Source organism: Salvia splendens, chromosome 14 (assembly GCF_004379255.2).
Source record: "Salvia splendens isolate huo1 chromosome 14, SspV2, whole genome shotgun sequence".
Lineage (NCBI taxonomy): Eukaryota > Viridiplantae > Streptophyta > Magnoliopsida > Lamiales > Lamiaceae > Salvia > Salvia splendens.
Window position 1 is genome coordinate 15,699,708 of NC_056045.1, and position 20,430 is coordinate 15,720,137.

The 20,430-nt window shown below is 37.0% G+C and overlaps 2 protein-coding genes, 1 long non-coding RNA gene and 1 other non-coding gene across 4 annotated transcripts; 2 read left to right on the top strand and 2 right to left on the bottom strand.

The window, feature by feature from the left end:
• The first annotated feature begins 3,662 nt into the window (after positions 1–3,662).
• Positions 3,663–4,462, top strand: LOC121764694. The gene is made up of 3 exons (XR_006042603.1): positions 3,663–3,898; positions 4,007–4,095; positions 4,191–4,462. It is a non-coding gene; the product is annotated as an uncharacterized LOC121764694 (long non-coding RNA).
• A 391-nt stretch (positions 4,463–4,853) lies between these two features.
• Positions 4,854–4,927, bottom strand: TRNAM-CAU. The gene has a single exon. It is a non-coding gene; the product is annotated as a tRNA-Met (tRNA).
• A 3,261-nt stretch (positions 4,928–8,188) lies between these two features.
• LOC121766182 (protein SET DOMAIN GROUP 40) lies at positions 8,189–10,932 on the bottom strand. The gene is made up of 6 exons (XM_042162534.1): positions 10,755–10,932; positions 10,524–10,674; positions 10,134–10,265; positions 9,875–10,015; positions 9,267–9,554; positions 8,189–8,805 (listed from the first exon to the last, which is right to left on the bottom strand). The coding sequence occupies exons 1-6, from the start codon at positions 10,898–10,900 to the stop codon at positions 8,209–8,211; spliced, it is 1,455 nt and encodes a 484-aa protein (XP_042018468.1). The 5' UTR covers positions 10,901–10,932; the 3' UTR covers positions 8,189–8,208.
• Positions 10,933–17,732: 6,800 nt separating this feature from the next.
• On the top strand, positions 17,733–18,385 carry LOC121764902 (zinc finger protein CONSTANS-LIKE 5-like). Its single transcript, XM_042160927.1, has 2 exons — positions 17,733–17,923; positions 18,007–18,385. Exons 1-2 carry the CDS (start codon positions 17,861–17,863, stop codon positions 18,220–18,222), a joined length of 279 nt encoding a protein of 92 aa, XP_042016861.1. The 5' UTR covers positions 17,733–17,860; the 3' UTR covers positions 18,223–18,385.
• The last annotated feature ends 2,045 nt before the right edge of the window (positions 18,386–20,430 follow it).

The window sequence follows — 20,430 nt, forward strand, 5'->3', positions numbered from 1 at the left end:
CAATATCCATGGTTTCTGTTCCAACTCTTCAACTTACTGGTTTCTTTCCCAAGTTAATATCAGGCAAAATTGATGCGCCTTCAGTCACTAATTTGCACTTTTCATCATGGGCTTGCATCATCTTTTCCATGAGATCAATCCATTCTGGATCATCTTCTTGATCCTCTTCCATAGCTTGTGTCATGTTGTCAATTGGATTTTACACAGCTTGGTCTCCTTGATCAACCTCCACACCCACCATCTTTAGTGCATTTATGGCTGCAACGTTGAAGCAATTGGAGTCATTGCTACTTGCCGAAGCATCCTTCATATACTTCATCTTTTTGTAATAGCAGTTGCAGCCTCCCTTATTGAATTTTTGATTTCATCAGACGAAGGAGCTTCATCAGTTGAAGGGGGGCTTCATCAGTTGAAGGAGCTTCGGCTACTGGGAGAGTATTTCCAATGGAAGGAGCTTCGGCTATTGGCAGAGTATTTCCAGTGGTAGTGGAAGGGACAGAGGCAGTGACAGTGATTGAATCCTTGTTGACGTATAAAACTTCAATAGAGACCGGATCGATAATACTTTCTACGCTTCCTCTTCCAATGATACCTCCATTGTTGAATTCCATCTGACCTCTCTCCTTAAGAAGGGATGTTGTCCTGTTTCGGACAGTAGGGAATCTTCTAACCACCAACCTCGTACGGTAGACAACCCTATCTACGTAGCAAGCCTGCAAAAATAGATCAATAATAAAATGCATCACAAACACTTCACTCTAACCTTAAATTACATCACTCTAAGCATGTTTTTACTTCACTATAAAGGAGGGCTTAAAATAGAAAACTCACCAATAGGAAAGTGATGGGTCCGGTGAATGGGGTGGATTTGTTCTTGACTTTCCAGCTATCATGTGTTGTGATTAGCATATCCAAAACGTAGCTACACCAATTGTACCGTCTCACATTGGAAATGTTGCCAATATCGTCCAAAGTACGTCCAAGACATTTTCCATTTGCAGCTGGTGAGATCAGAACATTGTCCAACAGAATAAGAAAAATTTTCTTAAACCACTCACCACTATCTAGATCACTATCAAGTTGCTCTTGCAAATCAGTTGGGTTTATTGAAAATTTGTCCTTTTTCTTAGCCTTTGCAATGGTCTTCATAACATCATTTACGTCATGCTTCTTTTCCCTATTTATCCTCAGCTCTCCTCTTGGCAGTCCCAAAGTAGCATGCACATCCTCCTCAGTGATGTGTAATGGTTGATCATCAATAAGTTTTATTCTGGAGTAGTTGTCTTGATTAAAATTTTCGAGAAGTGAAAATGTCATTTCAGCAGGAATACTTCTGATCTTGAAATGTACAAGCTGCCCAAACCCCATCTCTTCCAGAGCAGCTATCTGTTTTGAGTTCATTTTATCAATGGCATCAACAAGAACTTTCACCCCTATCTTTACAACTAGTTTAGGTCTTCTGATTTTAAACTGTTCATCAGAAACCATATTTCTCTTTCCTTTAGCCTGTTTCTTTCTAGCAGACTGTTCTTCTTCATCATTGGTTTGTGACCTCCCACGCTTTGAGGCTAGAAGACATAATACAAAAAAATTGGTCAAATTCATGAATACACACTTAACATAGTTCAAAATTATACATGAATGACTCAGCCATATACATAATATATTACACTAAGATACTAAATAATTAAATAACTCACTCTGTGGTTTTTGTTTTGGTGGCCTATCATGTTTATTCCTAGACCTCATTTCAGGAGAAGTTTTAGTAACTTGTTTTCGAGGTCCATCTTCCCGATTCTTCGACCTTATTTCAGTAGAAGCTGCAGCAGCTTCATGGATATGAGAAAACAAAATCACTATAACATAATATCAAAGAAACATCACTCTAACCCTAGAACACATCACTATAACCATGCTTTTACTTCACTGATGTTAACAAAATACATCACCATATCAAAATATCACAGAAACATCACTCTAACCCTGGAACACATCACTATAGCATGCTTTTACTTCACTAATGTTAACAAAATACATCACTATGACAAAAAACTCAAAGAAACATCACTCTAACCGTGGAACACATCACTATAAACATGCTTTTACTTCACTGATGTTAACAAAATACATCACTATATCAAAATATCACAGAAACATCACTCTAACCCTGGAACACATCACTATAACCATGCTTTTACTTCAATGATGTTAACAAAATACATCACTATATCAAAATATCACAGAAGCATCACTCTAACCCTGGAACACATCACTATAACCATGTTTTCACTTCACTTATGCTAACAAAATACATCACTATAGCAAAATATCACAGAAACATTACTCTAACCCTGGAACACATCACTATAAACATGCTTTTACTTCACTGATGTTAACAAAATACATCACTATAGCAAAAACTCAAAGAAACATCACTCTAACCTTGGAACACATCACTATAACCATGTTTTCACTTCACTGATGTTAACAAAATGCATCACTATAGCAAAAACTCAAAGAAACATCACTCTAACCTTGGAACACATCACTATAACCATGTTTTCACTTCACTGATGTTAACAAAATGCATCACTATAGCAAAAACTCAAAGAAACATCACTCTAACCCTGGAACACATCACTATAATCATGCTTTCACTTCACTAATGTTAACAAAATACATCACTATAGCAAAATATCAAAGAAACACCACTCTAACCGTGGAACACATCATTATAACCATGTTTTAACTTCACTAATATTCACATTTTAAACTTTTTATTATTTTTAATATTGTACTGCCCAAAAACGTATAATTAATTTATTTTTATGGGATTGAAGAAAATATTCAATAATTTAGGATTGTATACTGAATTTGTTCTATTAATCTGGATTATTTGATGAATTTTTAAAGATGATTCGAACTGAAATATAGTAAGTTCATTTTGAAGAACAAATGAATTAAATGACATTCTAATTGGATGGATGTGATGAATATTTCCCCAGATGATTCGATGCTGAAATAAATGAGTGTTATATTTTCTATTTGTTGATATGAGACAATTAAGGACGCGTTTGGTGTGGGGTGTGTCTGATATGGAGAGAAATGGCTTTATTTATGATTGATTGGTGTGTCTGCATTATTTCTTATGGGCGTGATCAATTGTTGAAGCCCGCATAAATGTCAATTTTAAATTTTAATCTAATTCTGAAAATAAAAATTAACCAAGAAATGAGACGCAATTCCCAAATTACTCACCTCATTTATTGCTTCCCCCTTGCTCGCAACACATTTTGGGGTGCTTTGATTATCTATCTTCACACAATATGAGCCTTTAAGTTACACCCAATTTTGAGTTTATTTCTACCATTCCCCAAACATGAATATTGAATATTGTACCCCGGTGCTCTAATTTTTTTTTTAATGTGTTTGTATATGTATCATATTGAATGATTAGTAAGTAACTTGTTGGTGATCAGCCCACCAAACATTTTAGCCGACCATTAAGCCTATGAATGATTAGTAAGTAACTTGTTGGTGATCAGCCCACCAAACATTTTAGCCGACCATTAAGCCATAATTGTGATGAGAACTCCAATTAATTCCGCTCGATTATTGATGATGCTCGAAGACATGCTATTATACCGGGTAGAGAGCACAATTCATGTACTTTGTTACATCAGAGCCAGCACAAAATGTGCTAGGCGTTGCGAGGCAGTACATCTTGATCAGTAAGGTCCCTCAGCAATTGATACACTTGGAAAGACTCGTTCATGTCACTGATGTGGATTGCATAGCTAACTTAAGAATGGATCGCAACACGTTTGGGAAGTTGTGTCGCGTCCTCATTGAGCGGGGAGGTTTGAAAACAGGGAAATGCTTAGGTATCAAAGAACAGGTGGCAATTTTTGTAGGAGTCTTAGCGCATCAAAATAAAAACCGTGTTATTCGTTTCAATTTTTTGAGGTCTGGTTTGACGGTGTCCCATTACGTGAACACGTTTTAGGTGTTGTTTCGAGTCTCCACATTGTGTTATTGTCAAAGCCTACGCCTGTGCCCGATGATTGCATTGACCACAGAGGGAAATGGTTCAAGGTATGTCATGTTTCCCCCCCGCAACATGAATTTATTTTAAACTTGGTTTCTGTTACATTTTGTAAACGATTGTTGTTCTTGTGGGGCTGTCTCAGTGCACTCGACGGTACACATATCAACGTACTGGCCAGCAACATGGACAAACCATCAGATGGTATTCCTGTCACACGAACTCCATGACCACGTGTAGGGTCAACCATAATACCTACTGCAAAGGCCACAAGTTAAACCAAGACAGAACTAAACATAGAAAATTGAAGAAGTCATCGCTATATTCGGATTAAAATTGAGCACAACCAAATGAAGACAACATCGATGAAACATAGTTCAATCAAGCACTTGTATCACATCAAATCGAGGGAAATGGTTCAAGGTATGTCATGTTCCCCCCCCCCCACCCCCACCCCCAACATGAATTTATTTTAAACTTGGTTTCCATTACATTTTGTAAACGATTGTTGTTCTTGTGGGGCTGTCTCGGTGCACTCGATGGTACACATATCAACGTACTAGTCAGCAACATGGACAAACCATCAGATGGTATTCATGTCGCACGAACTCCATGACCACGTGTAGGGTCAACCATAATACCTACTGCAAAGGCCACAAGTTTAACCAAGACAGAACTAAACAAAGAAAATTGAAGAAGTCATCGCTATATTCGGATTAAAATTGAGCACAACCAAATGAAGACAACATCGATGAAACATAGTTCAATCAAGCACTTGTATCACATCAAATCGAGGGTCCCATTGGCGTGCATCCAGTAGGAATTGAACCTACGAATTTGCCAATTATGAGTTGGGCGCTTTAACCATTCAGCCATGGATGCTTAGCGGGGATCCTCGTACATGGTGAATAACCAAATTCCAATTGAAATGAAATCTTTAGGATAAATCAATGCAATTTAGGAGGAATCAATGAAAGGACATCAATTCCAATCCTGGATTTTCGAATTGCGAGAGATATTGAGAGAGATCAAGAATTCTCACCATTTCTTAGATTCATGGATCCAATTAGGGATGTCAATCGGGCCGGCCCATCGGGTTTTGGGCCATCCCTACTCGGGTTGCGGGTCAATCGGTGCGGGCTAATCGTGTTGTGAATTCTTTCAGGTTGTAAAAGTTCAACCCTAACCCTAAAAGCTCGGATTTCGGGTTAGCCCAGCGGGTTAATCGGGTTGCTACTGATAAGATTAACATGCGATCAATCCAATAAATAATGATGAAAATTAGTTATATTCATAAAATGTAAAATATTTAATTATGATAAATTTGATATATATGGTCAAACTCAATCATAAACATAATCAAATACTAATGTTTGAGATATTTCGTGAAATTTTAATGCATGTTTTATAAATTTAAATATTTTTTAAGTGAATTTTTTAATTTATTTATCAATTATTATATTAATAAAAATTTAATATATAATTTGTATATTTAATATAAAATTGAAAATTATTTTTTTTAGTTATCTATATTATAAAATTAATCAATGAAGTGTCGAATTAGGAGTAAAAAATAGAATAATAGAAATTTTATCGGGTTTTCGGGTCTGGCCCTAACGGGTCGCGGGTTAATCGGGTGCGGGCTAATCGAGTTTTAATTTTATCGAGCTAGAAATTTCCAGCCCTAACCCTATAAATTTGGCGGGCTATTCGGGCCAGCCCACGGGTTGCGGGCTACATTGATATCCCTAGATCCAATTCAGTGAGGTCTTTCATTCACATTTTTTTCCACCAAGAACGTTTTCTAAAACTCTTTGACCCCCGAATTTTGAGTATCCTACTTTCACGCAATTCACAGGGTTCAACAAGCAATCGATATTTCACGATCAAGGGTGTAATACTATTTGTAGTAGCGGTCCTTATATATCGTATTAACAATCGAAATATGGTCGAAAGAAAAAATCTCTATTTGAGAGGGCTTCTTCCTATACCTATGAATTCCATTGGACCCAGAAATGATACCTTGGAAGAATCGGTTGGGTCTTCCAATATCAATAGGTTGATTGTTTCGCTCCTGTATCTTCCAAAAGGAAAAAAGATCTCTGAGAGTTGTTTCCTGAATCCGAAAGAGAGTACTTGGGTTCTCCCAAAAACTGATCGAGATAATTAGATAAATTGAAGCAGACAACCACATCTTCAAAACACGGAAAAAACTATCAGAAAATCTAATATTTCCTACCCATCCTAATAAATGTATAACATGCTTGTAGGGAAAAAAAAACCCCAAAAAAAGTGTAATCATACATTTGGGCTTGCATAAAACGAAATGTTTCATCCTCTAGTTTTTGGACGGGTCAAGGTCAGCAAATGTAGACCGAAGATAACAGGACCCAGATGAATTTCGATGTGCGTATTTGTCAAAGTCGATCAGAAATAATTCAAATTACCTCGCAGTGCAGCCTCAGAGCAAAATGGGTGAGATGTTGATTGAATGTTGCAACCTCTATTTGAACAGGTGGGAAACTCTGTTCTGTGAATTTCTGAATGTGTTTTATTGCTACTATGCGGGGAGATGAAAATTTCAAATGCTTCCGGGGGTAACTTTGGAGATTTGGTCATGAAGGGGCGCCGCTTAATTACGCGTGGATTAAATGTATTTCCAAAACTACGCCCTTATCATAAAAGGTGAACACCATTATATAATCTGGAGCAGGGAGCGGCCGTGTTAATTCTGACCAAGCATCAAATTTGCATATTCCAAAACAGACGAACCGAACGCGTCCTAAGAGTCAAATTTTACTATTTCAGTCTTGTCCCACAATAAGAGTCACATTTCACTTTTTACCTTAAATAGTAAGTAGGTCTCACATTTCAATAACTTACTCTAGTCATATTTTATTATAAAAGCAATATAAAAAAATTGGCCATGTATTTCACTAATTTTTTTCAACCCACTACTTTTTACCTTTCTTAAAACTCATGCTCACAACAAGAGTAACTCCTATTGTGGAACGGATGGAGTATTTCAATCTCAAATCCAATAAACAAGTATCTATAGATTATGTATTGAAGTAGTATAGTTTTTTTTCCTTTATGTATAACACCATATTTTTTGCACCTTATGAATTTGTGAACCTAGAAATTGAATTGCAAAAATGTTCCATCCGTTCCACAGTAGTAGAGTCATTTTATTTTCTACAATTTATTTTGAAAATATAATTATAAATAGTTAATGTAAAGAGAGAATTATTCAGTTAACTCTTCTTTACATTCTTCTCTTTTAATGTATTTTCTCCCCTTTAAATATTTATTACTCCCTTTGTCCTAACAAAATTTGAGTATGTGATATGGAAGAAAGGTAGTTAATGTAGTGTTAGTGGATAGTGGAATCCCTATTATTATTAGTATTTTATTAGTTGTATAAGTTGTAAATAACTTGATGTATAAGAATAATAAATTGAGATAACTTTCTATAAATGGATTTGCCCATATTTTTATGAAACTGACAAAAATCAAAAGTGAGGGAATGTCAATTTGCTAAAATCATGGAAACGTTACTTAACTAAAATATTTGTTTAACCCAAACTCTAATTATGGAAACGTTACTAAAATCATGAACTAAAGTTACTGAACCCACATTGCATAAGGAATATAGATAAGTAGGAGAACGAAATCAATCAGACGAAAAAACACGTTAACACTAAAATCACACAAAAAAGTCAAATTTGTTGGAATTGGTAATGTGCTTCAAACGCCATAGGGATCACGAACTGAACTATATGTGAGAGAATGGTGGGAAGAGATGACAATTTGTGTCAATTTAGTTTTATATCTAGGTGAAATAATAGATATAGACACACTATCTTTTTTCATCAACTTTCCTATACATATCTAAAACCTGTGCCGATCTCAATTGGGAATCCTAAAGTGGGACGGAGCGGAGGGAGTATTATATATCTTGGAGTTATATAAGCTAGCAAACACACCCTTACAATATTGGTTATTAAGTGAGGAATTTTATTTAGTTGCCCATGAGGTCATCATTCAAAGCCATAAAAATGTTGTTAAACTTTCTCTGAATGAATAAATTTTCTATATATGTCCTGAGACGCATTCGAAAATTCTCTACCGAGTAAAAGGCAATGGAAACAAAAACATAAATATTAGAGAGTTGAAAGATTATCCAACGTTTTCACACAATGTGTAATGCAATCTGATAAAATTCTTTTGTACCTGTATCTCCACTCCCCAGCCAACCTCCATCTTGAAATCGACCTTGTTTTCTTCGCCCCACTCTTAACACTATTCTTCGCCAAGAAAGAACCAATCTCATCTCGTATAGCCTGGGATGAAGTCACTTCCTCCCCATTACAATCGTGAATGTTGTCGATGATATGCAGCAGTTGCATATCTTCATCCATTAAGGTCCAACAACTGCTCAAGACTTCCTGACATTTCTTCATTGTCCATTCCATTACCGCAACCTCATTCGCAACGGAGATCAGGTGACCCGAATATGCAATGTGCTTAACTGTTCGCCGCTTGCTAACAGGAGTTGCCCACAAACGGAGAGTGGATAGGAGGGCAAAAGACGGCGTGCCATCTTGAGAAATGTACAGTGAATCTTTCGGCCACGAGCAAAGGGAATACATTTCACTTTCCAAGGAAATAAAAGCCTTGTCATTTGGGTTGTCCTGCAGAATGAATCCATAATGTTCGAGAAGCTCCATGTTTGTGTATGTACCGTAACTCAGAAGAACCTGCAGATAGATAAATTAATGAACTTACCTCAAACAACAAACCAATGGCGTATGCATATATGTTTCAATTAATTTTTCTAAGAATAGAGTTTCTCCATTAGGGCATATTTATGAATGTCTACAATTAGATAGCGGTTGCATTTCTTGAAAATTATCATTTTTAATTGATTACTTTCTAAGTCTTTAGAGATGAGTACACAGTCATTTGCTTAAACCTCAAATATCTAAGAAGGCTTTATTATTTTCAATGAACATAGTTACCAGTTATCACTCTAATAATGGTCACATGCAAGAGAATCACCTAGGAACCACTGATTCCTTTAGATAGTAAAAAGGAAATCCATCAAATAGGATAAAGTTGAATCACAAGAAGTGGGTCTCGATGCAAAAAAAAATAACAACACAGATTTTCATATTGAAACAAAATGCATAAACAAGTGAACAGAATATATGACCAATACCTGATCTCCTCTTTCATAGTTTCTCTTAGCATAGAAGCAATAGCTAGTAAGACCTTCATGATAACCACCATCAGTTAACTTATCTGGGTTAGCAACTACAAGGTCTTCTGTTGAGCTATCTTCTTTTTCTCCTTTATCGACAGAGGTTAAAAAAGAGTCAATATCAGTTGCCTCTGACTCGTCCAACTGATGGGGTTCTTCGTCAGGAGGTGCATAGTTAAAGAAGTCTCCAACGGGACATAAAGCACCAGCAGTATCCCAGGGTATATGCATAGTGCGTGAAGATATCTTCAAATAAGACCATGAATAAATTATTGTATCTAATGTTGAAAATTGTTGCAAAACAAAAGGGTGAAAGCATACTCATTTATCATCCTTTGTGTCAAATTGCCATTTTTTACTTTACTTTTTAGTTTTGAGATATGGATCAGTGAAAAGTAAAACAATTTATCAAGATCATAAGTTAGAACTTAGAAGTATGCTCAACTAGAAAACAAAGCTATCGATTAAAGAAGTTATGTTATATAAAATGACTTCATTTTGTTGGGGGTTAAGGCATAGGAAGAATGCACCAAAATCGTATAAAGGATTGAAAGATAGGTGCTTACGGTTGAATAAGCCCATAGCCAAGCATTGAAAGTAGTGAGCTGAGGCTTGATGTTAAGTTCCGATAGTACCGGAGTAGCTTCTTTCCACTCCATTTTACCTTTATGAACAGCCTTTTCTGCAGTCCAAACGGCATCATCAATCTACAAGTGGTTTTACACTGCTCTTAAAACCCACAGTTCTTCCAAATGGTGTTTACATAATTTATCCTCAGAAGAATAACACCAGATACTGCAAACAAATGTATCAACCGAAACTAACCTGTAAAGCTTCGATCTCAAACTGAGTAAAACTTGCGAGCAAGTCATAACTACGAGGCAACTGCTTTAGGTATGGATACCACCACGAACTTCTTCCCTTGTTCATTTCGTTCAGTAACGCAACGCACAATACCTGCAATAAGTTCAAATCTAGCCAACATCACACATTTATTGTGGATAATTGCCACATGTATACCTATCCTTTACCTAATCCCCATTCATCACTAAAGATTTGATGCAAGTCCAGCATACAACTTAATCGCTTCAAAGTGATTCTATTATGTACACTAAACTAATTTAGTTATGGCTAAAAGAATCAGATTTGTCAAATGTATAAGCACAATCATAGCTAAAATCATTCTATAAATCAGGAATGAAACAACTAAGGCACCTGAGTAGGGGAGAGAAAATTGAATTTCCCCAAAGCAGTAGCCAATTTCCGATCACTGCTAATTAGGCTATCGCTGGTCATCAAAGCCGTCTTCGGCACTCTCAATACCAATTCCCCTTTCGTTAAAGCACGCGTAGCAGCTAATCCTCTCCTGCATCAAACATCGGTATGAGTTCATAGCTCCAGCAGACGATTCACAGAGAGAATTATGCATAAGTGTTTGAACTCTACCCGCCGGCTTCAGGAAAATGAGAAATGCGCATAGAAAGGCCGAGACAAGAGGATGAAGTGCCCGTGGAATTGGGAGAATCCGAGATTCCTAGCGCGGTTGCCCATTGGAGAAATCTCGCTAGGTTTGCATCTTCTTCTCCTGCCATTTTCTTTCTATCGATGAGAATTTGTTACTTTACTTGCGTCAATATTGTCATTCAATTTTCGGGAATACCTCTCAAGGTTTTATTGGGCTTCAAAAAACTTTTAGGCCCAAATGGTAGATTTGTTTTTGGATTAATTATAATTTAGGGGAAATAGTAACAAAAATCATAAACTTTGCCCGAAATCTAGTAGTATTTCCTTCAAATTTTGTCCGTCAACTTGGTTTGGGGACTACATTTCCTTCGCGAATTTTTGAAACTACAGCATTTTGTTCGAATGTCTTCATCTTCGCAAACTTCATTGTGGAATAAATTATTTGGTTGCTTTAACTTTGAAAATTAATCATAGTGATCTATGTCCTAGATCTAGCTACCAGATAGATAGATAGAATCGTTTTTTGTGAAACTGATGTACTCAGTGAACTGTTATTTGAAAACTCAACCAATTGCATGATGGAGATCAAAAGTTCAAAGATGCATAACATGACTTATTTCAAGTAGTTGGACTTAAGAATTATTCAAGAGCATCATTGGAAATGATGGTTTGGGCTGAAGTTGCATTAATTTAATTACATGTAGGCCAAAAATTAAAGAAGATGTGGATTGTCTCGAGAAAATTAGAGCCTATTAAAGAAGGGCTAATGAAAACACTCGTTGTTGGATGTATAAAATAAAGAGTTCCCATATACTATTTCTTGTTATTTACTTTCCTACTTAATAATATAAGTAGTAGATAAAAAGTTGTTGACCTATACTAATTGGCATGTGTATGTATCTAGATCGAATTGCTATTCTCATACAAGGACTAATTAAAATTATAAAATTAAAAATAAAAACATATATCGGGGATTAAGTGAAGGACAGGTATAAATTTATAAGATGTATTGCATCAAGGCTGTAGTGATGAATTCATGGTAGGTCAGAATTTTTCTTTATTTATGTATTCATACATTTATCATAACATAATGGGGTAAATACATTATTCATACAAAATGTATCACACTTGTTTCAAATTGGTACAAAAAGTTTCAAGTTATCATCAAAAGGTTCGGCTGACTTTCATTTTAATACAAATCATAACCACAGTCTTAATTATAAGCTTATGTGGCATTTTACTCATCAACTAAATAAAAAAATGAGAAATTATGAGATATTTATTCTGAACTCTCTGTAAATAAGTTTTGACGTTCCCTTTAGAGAAGTGACTCAAGCAAGACCTCCATAAAACATCTCTATCTCTCTCATTTACTAATCTGTGCTAAATGAAATGATGAATATGGTCGCTCGTAGCATTTGATAGTACTTGGGAGGTACAGAGCCTAAATGTGCCTAGTTCTTGTTGGGAGTTAATATATTGTCTTTATGTTAGAATTTGTTGGAGTTCCTGATAATATTGGTGTTTTCACCTCTTGGAATTTAAATAGAGCTTTTTTCCATTATCATTATTTTCTCTGGTTTATTGAAGTGTGTACAGTAGTAGTGTGAGGTTGTTTTTCATTTGTTTGTGCAGGGGGTCAGGGGTGTGGATGGCCACTAGTACCACCGGAGTCGGGGTTCGGAGTTGTCGTCGACTCCATGTTAAGGGCGTTTCCCTTAACAAGCACCGGCGGCGAGTTTCGCTCGGCGGTGGAGATAAATTTCCGGCGGCCAACAGGCTCGGCGGACGATTGCAGAGTTTCTGTGCGCGGGAGTCGCTCCCGTCGGGCAGATAACTCGGCGATTGATAGAATACTCCGGCGTCCAATTAGGATCGGCGGAGGGAATCCAAAACTAGGATTGGAAAACATACGTTATCTTTGAGAGAGAAAATATTTCATTAATTGATTGAATGAATAAAACGATAACAACCTAGTCCTATTTATAATACTAGAATACTAGCTTAGGGAACAAGAAAACAAGATACGAAAAGATACTATGAATCAAAAGATAACTAAACAAAAGATATGGAAGATAAAATATATCTAAACTAAAGGACTCGTATCAACTCCCCCACGATTAAAATCCACCTTGTCCTCAAGGTGGGAACCACGAAGCAGCAGAGAGAGTGGAAAGTAGAAGCTTCGGCGAGGCATCTCCTCCTGGATCAAACGCACACCGAACAGTTGAACGTCTCCCTTCATCACAGCCATAAAAAATCAACGAAGGTGGACTAATGTGATCGTCCAAATTCAACGCTAAACTGGAAAGCTCTGCCACACATTCCTGAATGCTTAAACACGGCGTGTTATTTCGCGGGGGAATCAATCTTGCATCGATGTCGAGCGATGTTGATCGTTGCTTCATACTTGTAACATCACCAACATTCAAATCCTTATAGATACAAGCAATTTCATGGAAAACGGTGTAATCACCACCTCCTTCCTTACCCCAACAATTTTGAACATCATGGGGTGACTCTCGAGCAACATTAAATGATACTATGACCTTCACTTCACCAATAGAACCATCCTCATCTTTATCTTCTAGCAATGTCTCATCCTTTTCACCAATCTTCTCATCATATACCCCAACGAGCACTTGCGATGGCTCACTGTCGTTCTTGACAATCCCTTTGTTCTTGAGGAACTCTCCAGGGGACTCGTTGTTTTGAACATCAAGAGGAGCGCCATCATTGTGAACTTCGGTAATGTCATGGGGAACATCATCACCGAATACTATCGTGGGAGTATTATTAGTTTTCTCTTCGGCTAAATTCTCATCTTGAATGTTCTCCTCAAACTCCTCCCCATCATCCGCATAACAGAGAATGCGTTGTTTACACACATGTCCCATCACCCATTTCTCGGGACAGTGCCAGCAGAGACCCAACCTGGACCGTTCTGACTTCTCCGCCTGGGAGACTCGTATTAGCGGCAGGCGTGGCTGCTCCGGAGTTTGACTGGTCACACGTGCGGGCTGACTGTACAGGTCCCGCGTTGGCATTTCGGTGGAGTAGCGGGGCTGGTGGGAGGCGGGCTGGACTCGCGCTCTCACCTCCTCCTGAGGGCGAGGTCGGTCCCAGCACGTCTCCGAGCGTCGGGGACGGTCAACGGTCAGGTAGCCGCGGTCATGCTGTTGCGCCGGTGGGTCCCAGCACGTTGGGCGGTGCCGCTGCGTTGCGGTTGTCGGGTAGCGATCAAACCCTAATTGGGTCTGATGATCTCCGCGATCAGATAGGTGGCCACCCCTCTCGATGTAGCCACCGCGGTGTCGGGGCCAAGCGTCTTGCGCGCGATCACGGTACCCGATGGGCTGGTATCTCGGTCGTGGGCGACGATCAAGTGGATCCAGGTGGTGTGAGACGCAGGGTGATTCTGGATCAGGCCACGACGGCGGACGGAGTACTTCCACCCGGCTGCTCGGAGGGTCCCAACTGGTTACACGGCGAGGTTGGGCCGGCTGGTAGGGACGGAATAGCTGAGTGGCCTGAGGGAAATCATATTGATGACGGTGATAGCCGGCGTACTCGTATGACATGTTGACGGACTGAGGCGTGGCTGTGGTGGATGATGATCGTCTGACTTCGACGCGGCACGCGGGAATCCTTCCCGTCAGCGTTGCAGAAGTAGTGTTGTCCTGCAGCTAGAGCTCGGCGGAAAGGCGGGACTCGACAACCAAAGCAGTTGCTGTGCGCGGAATGTTTTCCGTCGGGCAGCGGTGTAGCTTCGGTTCGAGATGGTGGGAGGGTCAGCTCTGAGAAAATATTTCATTAATTGATTGAATGAATAAAACGATAACAACCTAGTCCTATTTATAATACTAGAATACTAGCTTAGGGAACAAGAAAACAAGATACGAAAAGATACTATGAATCAAAAGATAACTAAACAAAAGATATGGAAGATAAAATATATCTAAACTAAAGGACTCGTATCACTCCACGACAGATCCAATTCAATCCCCAGACCCTATTGAGCACGTTGCATATGGAGTTGCCGTCTGCGAACTGTGAAGAAATAAGTGTTAGTCTGCTATTGAAATAATGAATATTCAAGTTGCTAACCGTTAAAGAAGACTAAGTCTAATATTTTGGGTTACTAGTTTTGCTCGTTGGTCACTGGATAGAGATAGTTTTTTATCTTTTTGTTGATGGCACGCGAAGATTCTAATATGTAGATTATTTGAGATACATATTATTATTATTATTATTATTATTATTATTATTATTATTATTATTATTATTATAACATAGGAGCATTTGCAGCATTTGATGAAATCAATCGAGTATGATGAATTTCTAAATCTTACCGAACCTATCATACATTGATTTTAAATTTCACTGAACTAACCTGCCATACGTTGTTACACCAAAATTGCTTAAATCTTGGTGTAGTTTGATTAGTCAAATGCCATATAAGCACCATATATAATGGAGTTAAGACTATGGTTACTATTTATATTAAAATGGAACATAAACATAACTTTTTGTATTAGTTATGATAACTTGAAACCTTTTGTACCAATTTGAAACAAGTGTTATGCATTTTGTATGAAAAATGTATTTACCACGTAACATAACATAACATAGTTTTCCCCTAAAAGCCATATTATTACCGTTATACTATATAAGTGCTAAAATTATATTGCTCGTTTCATTCACGTGAAACGAAAATAATATAAAGATAAAAGTAATTAACATTATTAATAAGTACTCCCCTGTCTCCCAATAATTGTTCACTTTGATTCCATCATGAGTTTTAAGAAATATAAAGGAAAGTGAGTTGAAAAAGTTAGTGGAATAAGAGTCTATCTCACTTTTATATATTAGGTTTAAAATAAAATGTGAGTGAGATGAATTGGTAGAACGTGGGGTCTACTTACCATTTATGAAAAAAAAAAGTAAAAATGGACAATTAACGAGGGACGGACGAAAATGACAAAAGTGGACGATTAGTTGGGGACAGAGGAAGTAAAAAAAGAGTGTCAGTAGAAAGGACAGATGGCTGGCATTTTTTATTTTTATTTTTATTTTAAAAAATGGTTAGAAAGAGGTGCATAAAAATAGAATAAAAACATAACTCCACATTTGTATAAATATATAGATTTGAGGATCAAAAAGAAACACCAAAAATTTAAATTGCAAGTGATGCTGACCACATGTCTAAAACCAATAAACAACAAAAAAGATCCCCATGGATGTATAATTATGCAATTTGCTTAATACAAAACTCATGTCCACGTCGCACATTTAATTAAAGTATTTCTAGTTGTTTCCATTCCATGTAAACGAATATTTGACCATTATTTAATTTTTTATACTGTATATCAGTTATTTTTATTTTTTGGCCATGTGCCAAATAAAACAATTGAGGGAACGTGACGATTTGATGAGCTTATGATTTCCTTGGATAAAATATTGGGTGAGAGTGTTTACTTGAGATAGGGTTGGCGTTGGTCAATGCTAATATTATTATGAAATACTATTAATTTTTTCATGTGTAATTTTGTTAATTTAAATTCTATGGCATTGACAATCTTGATTGTTGATGTTAACAGCAGAATATTTTACACAATAAAACTATATATGCGCATTCCTCAGCTTGGTTCTATATATATATATAGGAAAATGATCAATACAAAACTTGATCTCAATACAAAATCCAGACCAAATCCTGACCATGAGATTTGACAATCCAATAGTCAATAATTAAACAAAAACACGGAGGGTCATTGTAAAGTTGTTTTAGGTCATATTATAAACTTTGGGTTTGAGGTCATGTTAAGATCATTTCATGTCATCCTTACTATAATGACGTAAAAATAAGCTTACAATGACCTAAAAATGACTTTTGTATGCTTGGTTCTGCATTTTTGTATTAAGAATGATTTTGCATGGATCAAAACTCTATATATATATATATATATATATATTTCCATTATTCACAAATCCACTCTTAAAGACCGAACCACCGAACCATACCAAATTAGGGTTTTTAGATCTAGTTTTATATGGATGAGAGACACAAATTTATCAATTATTTTCGCCTTCATTACGAGCCTATTTTAACTCATCCGAAGGTAAATAAGTTATACTAACATGTTACGAAGATTTAACTCCATTCCAGTAGGTTTTTACTTCATTCCAGTAGGTTTTTACTTCATTCCAGTATGATTATTACTTCATTCCAGTACGTAAATGCGGTTTCGCCGTCGCGTGCCGTTCTTTCTCTCTACAATATCTATCACCACCGCCACAACGCTGATATGATGTAATAAATACATGGAATGATGTAATAAATTATTAGAATGAAGTATGTGTAGAAGCGTTTGAAGTCCTACTGGAATGAAGTATAAACCTTATCCAATGAAGTAATAACGTTTCTGAATGAAGTAATAAACGCACTTGAATAAATTGCATTTTTTAATGTAAATAAAGTAAAAATTCAGGTAAATGAATTCAAATGAAACATATGTTGAATCATTTCAAAACTTACTAGAAGAAAGTAAAAACATGTTGTAGTTTCAAGGTATTACGTACGTAATGAAGTAATAAACCTATACAATGAAGTAAAATGGGCTTGTAATGAAGACCGAAAAATTTACACAGCAGCACATCTCATCAAATAAACTTGATCTAATGGCCCAGATTTGGTCTCTAGTTCGGTCTTTAAAATTGGTTCGACATTGATCGCAACTCTATATATATATATATATAGGATTGTATTCAAATCCTTTTCCTCTACTTAATCCAATTTTCTTTTTAATCTCAACCGTGTATTTGTGCTGATCCAATGGATTAAATATTTGAATGGAATTATCAGATTTTATGATTTATTAACGTGAGAAGGGTAGAATAGAGATTATCTATTCTAATTAGTTATGGAATGCTGCGAGATTTCCTCCATGCGGATTATTGCAGTTTCTCAGAAAAATTGGTTCCAGATTTAGTTTAATTCCTTCTCCTCCGACGGAGTCGTGCCGGTGCAGAACGAATCGGGTCAATACGTACCGGGTCCCGTCGTGAACGGATTCCCCACTTTTGAAATGGATTACGCGGTGCCCAAGCCATTCATGTACAATTTCACCTCGCAATCCATCAGCCAGAGAGTATGCTCCTGTTCCCCTCTTTTGATTTGATAAACCCTAATTTGGTGGATATGCGCAATTGATTTTGAAATTGCTAATTACAGGTGTTGTCGTCGTCAATGGAGGTGGGGGTGGTGCCGGAGGCGGCGGAGAGCTTGGGGAAGAGCGAGAGCGTGGCGGTGCTGGGAATGGATAGAGAGGCGAGGGTGCTGAGGTACAGAGAGAAGAGGAAGAACAGAAAGTTCGAGAAGACGATTCGATACGCGTCGAGGAAAGCGTACGCGGAGACGATGCCGAGAATTAAAGGGAGATTCGCGTAGCGGTCTGAGCTGGAGGTGGAGTCGCACCTCGGTGGCGACGCTGCGTCGTACGGTTGTCCAAATATGCAAAAAGTTCGAGAAGATGATTCGATACGCGTCTAAAAAACGTTGTCCAAATACACGAGTTGCAGTAATTCGTCGGAGGTTGCACATAATGTATATTTTGTATAGTATAATGCGTAGTTTAGATTCTATAATGCATTCTTTGTGATATGTAATGAACATTTATCCTGACCCGTTTAATTTAAGTTGTGCCATGTGTCGTTGTTTGGCGAACGTTTCTTATTTTCCCTAAGGGTTTGATAAGCCTAGGGGCTAGGGTGTAGTATATTCTAAGTCTAAAAAACATTTTCCAAATACACGAGCTGAAGTAATTCGTCTGGGGTTGCACATAATGTATATTTTGTGTAGTATAATGCGTAGTTTAGGTTCTGTAATGCATTCTTTGTGATATGTAATGAACATTTATCCTGACCCATTTAATTTAAGTTGTGTCGTGTGTCGTTGTTTGGCGAACGTTTCTTGTTTTCCCTAAGGGTTTGACAAGCCTAGGGGCTAGGGTGTAGTATGTTCTAAGTCTAAAAAACGTTGTCCAAATACACGAGCTGGAGTAATTCGTTTGGGTTTCCACATGCATAACGCGTAGGTATATTTTAAAACAGATATACATAATGTACATATTGTGTAGTATAATGCGTGGTTTAGTTTCTGTAATGCATTATTTGTGGTATGTAATGAACATTTATCCTTACCCGTTTAATTTAGGTTGTGCCGTGTTTTGATGTTTTACACACATTTCTTGTTTTCCCTAAAGGTTTCACAAGCCTAGGGGCTAGGATGTAGTATGATCAAAGTCTAAAAAACGTTGTCTAAATACACGAGCTGCAGTAATTCGTCTGGGGTTGCACATGCATAGCGCGTAGGCATTTTTAAAAACAGATATAAATAATGTACATATTATGTAGTGTAATGCGTAGTTTTAGTTTCTGTAATGCATTATTTGTGATATGTAATGAACATTTATTCTGTCTCGTTTCATTTAAGCTGTGTCGTGTTTCGATATTTAGCGCACGTTTCTTGTTTTCTCTAAGGGTTTAACAAGCCCAGAGGCTAGGGTGTAGTATGTTATAAGTCTAAAAAATGTTGTATAAATACACGAGCTGCAGTAATTCATCTCGGGTTGCACATGTATAGCGCGTAGGTATTTTTTAAAACAGATATACATAATGTACATTTTAGTGTAGTATAATGTGTAGTTTAGTTTCTGTAATGCATTTTATGTGATATGTAATGAACATTTATCCTGATCCGTTTAATTTCAGGTGTGCCGTATTTCGATGTTTGGCGCATGTTTCTTGTTTTCCCTAGGGGTTTAACAAGCCTAGGGGCTAGGGTCTAGTATGTACAACAACAACCACGTGATGCATAAAACAGGAAAAATAATGCATTCAAATAGCCAAATAATGTATAAAATCACTCAAATAATGAACATACAAATATTGCATTCATTCTTAGACTCGTGTACAACAGCAGTCTATTGATGCATAAAACAAGATAAATAATTCATAGAAATAGCTAAATAATGTACAAATATTGCATTCACTCTTAGACTCATGTACAAGTTCCGTGACGTCTTCCTTCTGCCGTGGAGTTAAACTCTTTATACAATTCAGAAACTCTGTAGGGGTTCGTCGACAATACAGATGGTCGACGTTCCTACCCCTTAGTTTCCTATCCTCCGTCTCTTCCGGAGCTGTACTAGTCCCGGCCTCTGATAAGCGCTCCCTGAATTTATGGTTAATTCCTACTGGCAGTATATCATCGACCGCCTCGTCGATGTCCAATCTTAGCTACTTTCATGTTGTACAACATACACAATAATAACATACAATTAGTTACATAATTTACAGACTGGATAAAATAATGTGGACAGTTATACTGCATTCACTTATACACCATTGTACAGAAGCATCAAAATAATGCCTAAAAACTGATACATAATGCATTTTAATAATCAAATAATGTTCAGAATAAATCAACAAATGCACCAAGAATATTGCAATCACTCATTGTCTCATGTCCAACAACAGTCACATAAAGCATAAACCATGTTAAATAATGCACTAAAATAACTAAATAATGTACAGATCCGACCAAGTAATGAATATACAAATATTCAATTCACTCTTTGACTCATGTACAACAGCA

Coding starts and splice junctions, on each gene's coding strand:
- LOC121766182 (XM_042162534.1), bottom strand. CDS start 10,900: ATGGCAGGAGAAGAAGATGCAAACCTAGCGAGATTTCTCCAATGGGCA. Junction 9,555..9,874: donor GGCTATGGGCTTATTCAACC/GTAAGCACCTAT, acceptor TCTTATTTGAAG/ATATCTTCACGCACTATGCA. Junction 8,806..9,266: donor ACTATGAAAGAGGAGATCAG/GTATTGGTCATA, acceptor ATCTATCTGCAG/GTTCTTCTGAGTTACGGTAC.
- LOC121764902 (XM_042160927.1), top strand. CDS start 17,861: ATGGATTACGCGGTGCCCAAGCCATTCATGTACAATTTCACCTCGCAA. Junction 17,924..18,006: donor CGCAATCCATCAGCCAGAGA/GTATGCTCCTGT, acceptor TGCTAATTACAG/GTGTTGTCGTCGTCAATGGA.